Source organism: Castor canadensis, chromosome 7, assembly GCF_047511655.1.
Source record: "Castor canadensis chromosome 7, mCasCan1.hap1v2, whole genome shotgun sequence".
Taxonomy (NCBI): Eukaryota; Metazoa; Chordata; class Mammalia; order Rodentia; family Castoridae; genus Castor; species Castor canadensis.
Window position 1 is genome coordinate 46,249,885 of NC_133392.1, and position 12,752 is coordinate 46,262,636.

At 34.5% G+C, this 12,752-nt stretch overlaps 1 protein-coding gene across 7 annotated transcripts in view; it reads right to left on the minus strand.

The window, feature by feature from the left end:
• The window catches only part of Pcdh15 (protocadherin related 15), a 1,704,270-nt gene that overhangs the window by 456,136 nt on the left and 1,235,382 nt on the right, over positions 1-12,752 (minus strand). For all 7 annotated transcript variants that reach the window (XM_074078885.1, XM_074078880.1, XM_074078883.1 and 4 more), the window contains one exon: positions 4,063-4,173. In XM_074078885.1, coding sequence (XP_073934986.1) covers positions 4,063-4,173 — 111 coding nt within the window. The remainder of the gene's footprint in view (positions 1-4,062; positions 4,174-12,752) is intronic.

Below are 12,752 nucleotides of genomic sequence, written 5' to 3' on the forward strand. Positions count from 1 at the left end.
CAAAAAAAATCAAATACCTAGGTGTAACCTAATAAAAGATGTGAAAGACCTCTACAAGGAAAACTATACACTTCTGAAGAAAGAGATTGAGGAAGACTATAGAAAGTGGAGAGATCTCCCATGCTCATGGATTGGTAGAATCAACATAGTAAAAATGTCGATACTACCTAAAGTAATCTACATGTTTAAAGCAATTCCCATCAAAATTCCAATGACATTCATTAAAGAGATTGAAAAATCTACTGTTAAATTTATATGGAAACACAAGAGGCCATGAATAGCCAAGGCAATACTCAGGAGGTATCACAATACCTGACTTCAAACTATATTACAAAGCAATAACAATAAAAACAGCATGGTACTGGCACAAAAACAGACATGAAGACCAGTAGAACAGAATAGAGGACCCAGATATGAAGCCACACAACTATAAGCAACTTATCTTTGACAAAGGAGCTAAAAATGTACGATGGAGAAATAGCAGCCTCTTCAACAAAAACTGCTGGGAAAACTGGTTAGCAGTCTGCAAAAAACTGAAACTAGATCCATGTATATCACCCTATACCAAGAGTAACTCAAAATGGATCAAGGATCTTAATATCAGACCCCAAACTCTAAAGTTGATACAGGAAAGAGTAGGAAATACTCTGGAGTTAGTAGGTATAGGTAAGAACTTTCTCAATGAAACCCCAGCAGCACAGCAACTAAGAGATAGCATAGATAAATGGGACCTCATAAAGCTAAAAAACTTCTGTTCATCAAAAGAAATGGTCTCTAAACTGAAGAGAACACCCACAGAATGGGAGAAAATACTTGCCAACTATACATCAGACAAAGGACTGATAACCAGAATATATAGGGAACTTAAAAAAGTAAATTCTCCCAAAACTAATGAACCAATAAAGAAATGGGCAAGTGAACTAAACAGAACTTTCTCAAAAGAAGAAATTCAAATGGCCAAAAAACATATGAAAAAATGCTCACCATCTCCAGCAATAAAGGAAATGCAAATTAAAACCACGCTAAGATTCCACCTCACCCCTGTTAGAATAGCCATCATCAGCAACACCACCAACAACAGGTGTTGGCGAGGATGTGGGGAAAAAGGAACCCTCTTACACTGTTGGTGGGAATGTAGACTAGTACAACCACTCTGGAAAAAAATTTGGAGGCTACTTAAAAAGCTGGACATCGATCTACCATTTGATCCAGCAATACCACTCTTGGGGATATACCCAAAAGAATGTTACTCCAGAGGCACCTGCACATCCATATTTATTGCGGCACTATTCACAATAGCAAGTTATGGAAACAGCCAAGATGCCCCAGCACTGACGAATGGATTAAGAAAATGTGGTATCTATACACAATGGAATTTTATGCAGCCATGAAGAAGAACAAAATGTTATCATTCGCTGGTAAATGGATGGAATTGGAGAACATCATTCTGAGTGAAGTTAGCCTGGCTCAAAAAACCAAAAATCGTATGTTCTCCCTCATATGTGGACATTAGATCAAGGGCAAACACAACAAGGGAATTGGACTATGAGCACATGATAAAAGCGAGAGCACACAAGGGAGGGGTGAGGATATGTAAGACACCTAAAAAACTAGCTAGCATTTGTTGCCCTTAACGCAGAGAAACTAAAGCAGATACCTTAAAGCAACTGAGGCCAATAGGAAAAGGGGAACAGGTACTAGAGAAAAGGTTAGATCAAAAAGAATTAACCTAGAAGGTAACACCCATGCACAGGAAATCAATGTGAGTCAATGCCCTGTATAGCTATCCTTATCTCAACCAGCAAAACCCCTTGTTCCTTCCTATTATTGCTTATACTCTCTCTACAACAAAATTAGAAATAAGGGCAAAATAGTTTCTGCTGGGTATTGAGGGGGTGAGGGGGTGAGGGAGGGGGCAGAGTGGGTGGTAAGGGAGGGGGTGGGGGCAGGGAGGAGAAATGAACCAAGCCTTGTATGCACATATGAATAAAAAAAAAAAGGACAATAAAAATATTTTTTAATGTAAAAAAGATTACTTTCCTTAAAATTGTATCACTATTTAACAATTGCTAGTTAACCTAAATATAAGGAATCACAGATGATACTAAGAGTAATTCGTAAAAATTGACACATGAGAAATTACAAGTATGCACAAATATTCAATAGAGAATAAAGAAAACCCTAACAACTGACTATTCCCCAGTGTGGAATCTGACCCAGCTACCACATCTGTCAATTCCTCACAGGGAGGATTGTAGAGGCCTGGCTCCTGAATCTTAGCATTTTTATGAAAGTCTTTCAATACTCTGTCTTTAAGTACTGGCAATAAAATATACAATTTTTCAGAATTGCATTGTAACATAGTAATTCACACATCAAAGATACCTCCTTGTTTTTGAATGAGTTTTTTGCTAGTTAGGTTGAAATATTCATCAATATATTCTAAGGAAAAACTATTTCCCAAACAAGCTAGATGCCTCTTAGAACTTTAAAGATAGTTATTTTTTACTAATATCTAAGATACACTCAGTTTGCTGTCGCAATTAACTCTCTTTACAATACATAATTGTATAAAACTACAAATAGTTAATCTGTTGTAATGTTAAGTTAATAAAACTCTAATTGTTAGATTATCAGTGAGTCTTTAACTCTTTCATCCCAATTAAAAAAGTGTTTCTTGTTGTAAATTTATTTGCTAATTATTTCTTTAACAAACTTGGAGAAAATGGTACTTTCTACCATTTAGTACCTATTCTATGCTTAGCAGTGAATTAAAGAAATATTGGTTATATGCGAAGAGGTTGTATAAGATGTCAATTTTAACAACCTGAAATTAAATGAACCCTGATTTTAAAGTGAGTATGAGACAGGCATGTTTATTTTTGATTTATTTTGAGGCAATGCCATAGAATCCTTGGAACAGACTTCTAGTATTTAAATATTCAGTATTAAAGTACTTTGTAGTTAGCAAAATGGCTAAAAGCACCTAACAGACCCATTCATAGATACATATATTAAATACTCTGCCATTACCTTATCAGGTCTTTGCAGCAAAGAAAAAAGCAACACAATTAAAGATTCCCTGAGTCTTTTAACAGTGAGTCAGGTAACTAAGACCACAGAGGAATTTGTGTTGCTTCTACTCAGCAAAGATAGGTGGTATATTGCTCGCTGGAATGTTGAAAATTAATCCTACTACTTGATTTTGTTGTATTTCTTTTTTTAGAAAAACGAACAATAGGAATAATATTGTCTTAGATTAAATTACTTTAGAAGTGGGGACTTTATATTTTGAAGGCATTTTTCTGTGTTTGAGATGTTTATTTTTCTCAAGTTTTATGCATTCCAGTAGACAGAATATTATCATACTTTACAACACTCCTTGCTTACATATCTTTACTATTAAAAATCCCTTTATATAACTCATTTATTTAACTCATCAACTACATCAGCTATTACCTTCACATTTCATTCCACTCCCTGAAAAGTGCCTAAGAAGCTAGCAGAACAAAACAGAAAGAATTGGTTCAAAATTTTTCTTACTCAACCTATAAGCAGGAAGCAGAAGTGAGAGTTCACGGTTGGGGGAGGTATTGTTGAATATGTAGATTTAATTCATAGGTTGTTTTTTTTACCTAGACTGAAATCTAAAAGTATAGAAAGTGATTTTTATGTACACAGCAAAATGCAGATATTTCATCTCCATTCTCTGAACTTCTTGTGTAAGATCCAGAAATCTACCTTTCATCCCCCAAGGTGAGATTACTGCAGTTGTTTGGTGGAGCATACTTTGAGAACTATTTCAACTAAAAACAAATTATTGGGGTGTGGGTAGTGCATTAGAATGGGGTTTAGAGGATGAAGAATACAGTAAGTGAAAAAATCCCCCAACTGCATTTCATTCTGTTCTCCATTTAGAAGAATATCTTATATAAATTCCATCAAGGGCAGGGTAACCTATTGAGGAGATAATCATACTAAAGGCTATAAGAGCACAACATTCATTTAGGATGCATTCTTCATAGTTCATACAAAAATGATAAGAGAAATTAAGTTACTCACATTAGCTTGGATGATGACATAGTATCGAGTCTTATCTTCATAGTTGAGTCTTTTTCTTAACACTACATTTCCAGTCAACATGAGAGGAATTTCAAATGTGTCATTGGATGTCTGCAAATAGTAAATATATAAAATTTAGAATATTGACTATATGATGAATTAGATAACTTGATATTGTGGTTTAATCCTCTTTAAAATTATAGATGGCATGCTTAGCATTTGAAAATAAAACATTGGTATGAGCTTCGTATTTAATATTTTGACAACTTTTCAAAACGTTTTGTTTTGATTAATGGATTTCCTCAGAACCTTTGATAAGGATAACTCATCATAGGTTTTCTGTTCTATTTTGTCATGTATTATTAAAGTTACTTATCAATAGCCCTTGAATTGTTCTGAACCAAATTCCACGTATCTGAAAATTTTCTCTCTTACCATACTATATTTGCCATTTGTTTTTACATCAATGTGTTCAAACATTGCAACGTGTGATCTCTGTTGAATTTTGCTTTCTGGTGATCATTTTGTATGCGAAGTTTTTTCTTTTCTTTTTGGTATTGGGATGAACCCAGGGCCTTGTACATGGTTAGCAAGTGCTCTACCACTTGAGCTATGCCCATAGTCCTCTGATTTGTTTGTTTGCTTTGTTTTTAAGACAGTCTTGCTACCTTTCTCAGGGCTAGCTTGGCTTTGCCTACCTAGTAGCTGGGGATACAGGTTTATACCACCATGTCCAACTAAGAAATTTTAGAAATTTTATATACTTTGAAACAGGGTGTTGGTTTAAAAACTCAAGTGGGATATAGATTAATTTTTTCAGGTTTCATAAATGCTGCATGCTAGTTAAGTTCCCTACCCTGATAAGGATTAAGTTTCATCTAGTAACATGCAGCTCACAAGGGCACTCTCTAAAGTGCCTTATAGCCAGGCACTGGTGGCTCATACCTGTAATCCTAGCTACTCAAGAGGCAGAGATCAGGAGGACTGCAGTTCAAAGTCAGCCCTTGCAAATAGCTCCACAAGACCCTATTTCAAAAAACCCTTCACAGAAACAGGGCTGGTGGAGTGGCTCAAGGTGAAGGCCTTGATTTTAAGCCCCAGTAGCATGGAAAAAAAAATTTTTTTAAAGTGCCTGTATCAGTCCTGCTCATTGCAAGCAGTCCTCACCTTAAGAGATTATACTTTATAAGATCAGTCTTATCCTTAATAAGGCCTTATATCATTCTTACATTTTAGTGCCATCATGAAGGCAGATAAAGTAGAGTCTTAGTAACTACAACAAACCCATTTTATTTCCAGTTCTGTGCTGGCTTTTTGTTTATACTCTGTGCTTATCCTTCCGGGTAGGGGAAGAAATACTTAACTTGTATCCATCTTATATTTTTCCAAATGGAGAAAGAAGATGAGGAGGAAGGAAGGAAGGAAAGAAGGAAGGAAGGAAGGGATGTGCGTGTGTGCTTATGTCCTCAACTCAATAAATATATTCCTGAGACACTAAAATCTATCATCTCAGACTCAACAGTGGAATGTGGGTAGATTAAACTTCCTTATGTAGAATTGTGGTTTTTCTCTCCTCTCTCTCTCTCCCCTCACACATGCACACATTGCACATTGCAAATGATATATGCATACTGAAAAATGATTCAGTACTCATGTAATAGATATTGTAAATCTTTTGGGAAACTAACATTTAAAAGAAACAACTTTAAGTGTAAATATAGAATATGTATAATGAAGGAAATTTATAATTAAAAACAGTTGTCAGATATTTTCCCCAAATATTTGCCTGTTTAAACACTGTTTACATGTATGAGTGGTTATGCAGAAGAGTGAAGAAATGATTTAATTTATATGTCTAAGTTGCTTATAAGAAAAGTCTTAGTTAATATTGGAATTTATTCTGCAAAAATATCATGATATGTTATTATAAGTTATTTCATTTTTGTTACTAAATAGCTAGAGGAATATAAATTTCTAGCATATGTATTCATATATACATACATACTTATTCATGGATAGTAGATAGATGATGATGAGATAGATAGATAGAGAGATAGATACGATGCTGAAGTTGCTTAGCATAAAGCCGTCTCCTCACTGGACTCTCCAAGTTAGCTTAGCTGTTTGGTGGCTCTGTGCTTCAGAGGAGGATATTCCTCTAATTGTGATTAGTCTTGACTACTCTAACCCAACCATGGTGATTCCATTTTCTTTACCAGATATTATTTTATAATTTTACATGTGAGTCAGTTCTGAGTTATGTTCAAGAATTCTTCTTAATTAGAAAGCGACAAAGATAAAAGGTCTCTTTTCTCTTTACAGCTGATGTTTTCAGGATATGAAACTTGGAACTTCAATAGCTATTTTGAGACTATTGTTGGAATCAATTTAGAAAAAATTAATATGCTAATGATGGCAGAGCATAAAATGGACACAGCTTGGAGTTTGTCTTTTAATTAATTGTTGCGTATACTCAAATACTCCCCCCATCTCTGAACAACTTAACAAATGACCTTTTAGGTTAGACAGTCTTTAGTTTTATATTTTTTGTACCTGACCACATTTAAACACATGATTTTGTCCTGTCTTTGTGACTGTACACCATAGTCCCCTCATCTTTCCATGCAGACTTGGTTTCTCATACTTGCCGTTTGCTCTTATTTTGATCTTGTCTAACATTCCATCTCTCATTTATCTGGGTAGCAAATTTTCCAAATCTTACTTTGGAAACTTCATTGCCATCTAATTTATTATTGAGTCTTTGACATGATGCTGTATTTTTTCTTCCAAAAAAACACCTTATTTGGTATTTTCTGTTTTTCTTCATAGATTCGTTAGGGGCCTCAGTCACATAGAAACATATTTCAGTATGTTTCTTTGTATCTCTGGCAAAGAAATTAAATGAATACTTGCAAATTTTTGCTGTTGCTGTTTCTAATACTTTTCATTAAACATTTGTAGAATTAGTGCAAAGTTACAGACATTATTGCACTTCATAGCTAATTATTTTTATCAGTATCTGTCATATACATCAGATTTTCAGTTTTAGGTATCTCATAAACACTTGTATTTCAAGAAACAAAAGACAGTGTATGCTTTATAATCAATGCTGTTTCTGAAAATGGAAAAAATTCTCTATGTTAAAATTGTCTAATAATTCAGCAATTTTTCAGTAACCTTTCATTCTCTAGAACTAATAGACTAATAAGCAAAAAGAGAATTAGAAGCAAATTTTGTATAAAGATTTCAGATACTTTCTGTTTTTCTTATAATAAAAAGAATATATGATTAAATCAATCATAAATAAATGCCCTGCTTTATTGACTTTTTCTTTTTCTTTTTTTCTTGTGGTCCTGGTTTTTGAACTGAGGGCCTACACCTTGAGACTGTTGAGAAAGGGTCTCTTAAACTATTTGCTCAGACTGACTTTGAACTGTGATCTCCTGATCTCTGCTTCCTGAGTAGCTAGGATTACATGCATGAGCCACTGGCTCCCAGCTTTATTGATATTTTAAAGCTGCACTTAGAGCAGAAAGAAAACTAGACTTTGTAAGAAAATATTAGGTTTTGTTTTTAAATAAGTACATCATTAAAGATGTTCCATGAACATTGTCCCATGAAGGAATGGAACAATGCTGTTCAGTTTACAGTGATATATCTGTATCATTTACATTTCAGATACCAAGCATTAACTCTTCTAAACATAAGAAGTTCTTAGTGGTCTTCTAACAATCCTACCAGGTCATTCTGACTCAGATGATTAAGATTTTAGTTTGAGAAACAATGGGCTAGGATATGATTCTAGGAGTGGGACTGCACTTTATTTATTCCCTTTTCTTCTCTTCCTTAGAGAGATGTCCACCAACAAAGTATGTGCAAACAGAGCAAACTCATGTCCCCTTTCAAATAGTTTTGAGTACTTCTCTAGAAACACAAACCTGGTATTGTTTTCTTTGGGTGATGGCAATTTCATTGTTGACCTCTATCTACACTGTATTAATGAGGGAAATTCTGTCATGGCTAAATCTCTTAATGCCCACCAGCTTAAAACATCTAGTCTCCGTTAACAAAGGTCCACTCACAATTTCCTGGCAGTTTGGTGACCAGGAAAGGGCAATTCTCCATTTAGTATAACAAGTTCCTATACAGGATAGGAAATTATATTACTACTTCAGAAGAATGGAAAATAGGGTAGGAGGGGATGGTATGAACCCACACTCAATATACATACACACTCACATAAGGAGGGAGAAAGAGAGAATGCTTACACTCTTGAAACTCTGCTTCTCTAGAGATGATTCCATCCCCCCATATCTGTCTTTATTACTCAGTATGAAGCTGAGTTAATGGCAGTTTAAACACAATGGTAGCTCTCTGTTGGCCTTTCAAGAAGATATTAGACCTCACAGCTACAGAGCCTCTGCAATTAGAATATGAACTAATTAGCACTGTGTTCTTCGCTGAGAATTTATCATCCATTATTTGCTCAGAAAAAAAGGGAAAAGTATTATTTAGCTCTTATGCCTATGTTATATTTTTAGATACTGTTTGTGATATTCTTAAAAAACTGGAAATGCAGTCCAAAAGACACAAAAAGATTTTGTTAAAAGATATGCACACACCCACTTCAACCCTTGTCCCACACATGTTTGTACATTTCCTGGTAATCAAACAGACCTGAGGCATAAATGTGCCTCTCTGTGCCTCTAACTGCAAATTCCTAGGGATAGAGGTAATAAGTCTTCTTTCTGTCTCTCAGAGGCATTAAATTCTTTTTCTATTGTTTTCACCATCTTTTACAAAAATCTCCAGTATACCTATTTTCTTTCTTTTTCTCTCTCCCTTTACCAGTCTCTCCTCTCTTTGTCCCTCTACAGTTCTCATTTGCTCACTTCGTGGCATGATTCTGATTTTATTTCTTAGTTCTAATGAATAGCAACAAATTTATCCTAATCAGTCTCTATTCAATCTTTAGCACACCTCTGCCATCAGCTGCTGATCAATCTGTAGGTTGATTGAAATTACTATGAGATTTCCCCTAATCTAATTACCTGAAACAAAATGGCTAATTTAGCAAGATTATATTGTCCACTCAAAAGGGAATGGGATTTGTGCTGGTTGTGTAAAATGTGTTCTTAATAGAAAGAACTCTATGATCATTTGTACGGTTTCATACAAAGTTATCCCACTCCTACCACATAAGTAAAAACACATTTGCATTTAAGGATACATTAAAGCCTACATGCAGTTCATTCACCTTGTTCTAACCAGTTTCCTAGGAAATTGTACTTGGAAGTGCTTAGTTGACTTTAGAAAAATTTATGTTGAAAGATTGAAAAGGTAAAACATTTGGAGTGAAAAGATACAAGGTCTGAATGCAAAGAAGGGTTTAACATTAAAAAAATTGTTCATTGTTAAATGTAAATTTTATACATTATTGGGAAATAAGACCCACATGATAAAATGTACCAAGTATGAAATTATTAAACAATAACACAATCTTTTTATTCATTTACCTAAAAATAAGTAATAACTGTTTTGCTTAGCTTGAAATATTCTAATAACATCTAAAATTTGGACTTTAGACTTTAGATGTTATTAAAATGTTTTGGCTTATACACAGAATTGTTTAAGGATGGTGATTTGTTAAAATCATTTTGCATATGAACTGTGGTTTTAACTTTTCCTTACTCAGGAAATTCAAATGTATTACATGCTTATACATTACAAAATAAATTATAGCTTCTTTTTTTTTCCCTCAATTCCCTCAAAGCAATAGGGAGTCAAGTGTATTACAAAAGGAGGACAGTCTCCTCAGGATGGAGTTGATGTAAGATATTACCACCCACTGAAACACTGGTCTAGTACTCCTGAGAAAAAAGCTATGAACACTGCTTCCATGTCTGCAGCACTCTGCTGAGTGGCAGTGGTCCTTAATAAAAATGCTGTGCTGCATCTTTAGCCCACTGGAGACTGCCAGCAGAGATATGTCCTCAGTTTCTTCCTTATCACTTCAGATCGAAACACTTAAAATGCAGAATAAACAACAAGCCAATCTGGCATTTTAAAAAGATTAAGAGAAGTGATATGAAAATCTGTTGTATGACTAGTCTTGTCAATCTTGCTAATAGTGATAGATAACAGAATGATATCTATTATAATTTTCCACATGAGATAGAGTAAAAAAAATGAAAGTTTTTGCACAGCATTTGATAACAAATTCTGAACTATTTTAAAATGTTTTTATGTTATTGCTGTGAGCTTTTTCTTAATATTGAATTGGTTAATGTATTATGGAGAGCCCTATTTTGCATTACTATAAAGGCATAAAAATAGTATTTTCCTTTAGCTGTGGTGAACATTATACATATTTCATAGACACTAAACTCCCCTCACTAAAACCTTGGTGGCTCACACCATTCAGCAAATATCCTATACTACCAAGTGCACATAGATGATTCAAATATTCTTTAATGAACAGTTTGCCACAGAATGAGAAAATTCACTCACATTGTACACTTACGTTGTACAAAGGAAAGAAGAATGCCTCTTCTTCCTTTGAATAAGACTGGGTATAAGACTTATGCCAGGGTCTTAAAGGATGCTTTTGCCAAAAATACTGATTCTTCACTTGAGTCTGCATAAGTGACTAAAAAGAGGATAAAAGTTTGGCCTCTCTGCCTACATATTACATTTGTTACCTTTTGTTATCTTAGACTTTGGGCTACATTCCCAAGCAACTGTGTGCATAGACAAATTAGTCATTTAATTAGTGATCATCTAGAAATTCATAATGGAAGGTTAATTTGTCCTAAATTTACCTAATTTCCCACCTCTGCCGTTAAGGTTAAAGACACTAAGATAAGAGTAGCTATGACATTTTCAGGATTTACAGGACTATCAGAATCAACAGATTATTGGCCGCCATCTTGTAAAATGACCTGCTCCAGATGACCAGAGTGACACCTAAAATTTCCAGTGATTGAACTAAACCCCATTTCCCCAACTAACCCATTTTGTTTCTCTGGGCTGTGCTCTCTCTGAGTCATGTTCTCCTCCCCAGGGTTATGTCAATTTCAGTGAGCAAGCCTTGAAGGTAATCATACTCCCAGGCACCAGCAAAATCCTGCAAAACCAGACCTGAGATAAGGACCAACCACTCTACAGTTTGTCCAAAACTGCTTGGCTATGCATGCTTCTTGCTCTCTACTTTTTCTTCTCCTATAAAATTGCAGAGCATATGCCAACATGCTCAAAGCAGATCTTAGGTCCGTAGATACTACTTTCTTCTCTGCATGACCATACTGAATAAATTACTTTCTTACTATCACCAGCTATTATCTGTCATTTGGTCTACAAGAGATGGTGGCTAAGCCTGTTCCATTGGGACATCCAGAACCAGATATTTGAACAAACCAATGAAGACTTTTGCTTGGCCTAATTTTAATCAGGTTTCTGTAACTTTTCCATAGGCCATCTGTGTATTTACTTGCAAAATCAAATTTTAGCAAGTAACCCTGCTAAGTCAGTTCAGTGAGAAACTCCATCCTAGTTATCTGATCATCCTCCATGTCTGACATTTGATCAGGTACCATCATCCCCAGGTAATGTCTGACCACTGCTGCTTATCTTTAGCAAGAATCCTGTTAAGTCAGTTTACCTGAAATTCCCCCTCCTCTGAAAAATTGCCTACTAGTAATTTTTAATTCCCTAACTCCTTGCTCATGATCTCCCACTTGCCCTTAATTTATTCAGAGTTGAAACCAATCTCTTTCTTCCTGCAATACATGGTTGCAGTGATAATTATACCTATCACAATCTTTCTGAAGAAAATTTTCCTCACCATGCTTTAGCAAGTACTATTATATAATTGTTTCTTTAATAGCTGTTTCAAGAACTTTAATAAAGAGATATTTACTAATTATTTAAAATATATCAGTTGCAAAAGGATAGGTTTTATTGCACTAGAAACTCTGCACTTTTTATTTCATACTTACTCTGCATATCTACTTATCTACAAGAGGACTCTGTTCATTGCTGTCAGAAAACATTCAGACTAATAGATGTTTCACATCAATATGTTTTTCCCTAATTCTCAAAACATTGTGGAGGAGATATGATGACTTGGAATTTGGTTCTTTGAGATCACTTTTTATTAGTCAAATCAAGTAACTTCCTCCAAGCAAGAAAAGTACATTCCTGGCATATCTCCAAAGAGAAAATGAATCAGAAAATTTTAGTAAGCAGCACAAATACTTTTGTTTTAAATTGAGTTAATCAGTTCAAAAGCCCTTTATCCCCAAACTTGCTCCTTCTTTACTTAAGATCATTTGAATTGCAATAAGAAGAATGACTAAAGCAAAGAAAAGCTGAATTTTTGCTATACTGATTTTATTCAGAGATTTAAAGAGCTTTGTTATAACAAAGAGTTTGCAGCATTTGCCTGTAATTGAAATTTTATGATTCTAAATAATAAAAACTCCCCCTCTTTCTTGCCTCATGTGTCCTGGTAAATTGTCTAGCCATGTCATAAACAAAACATAGGTAGGGCAAGAAAAACCCAAAGTATAAAAAAAATAAAAACCTTCTGTTTATATGTTTTTAAGGCCAGAATAGAAAATTCATTTCTAGGATGTAATTTTAGAAAAAAAGAATCCAAATACTTTTACAATGTAGATCTGTTTAAATCT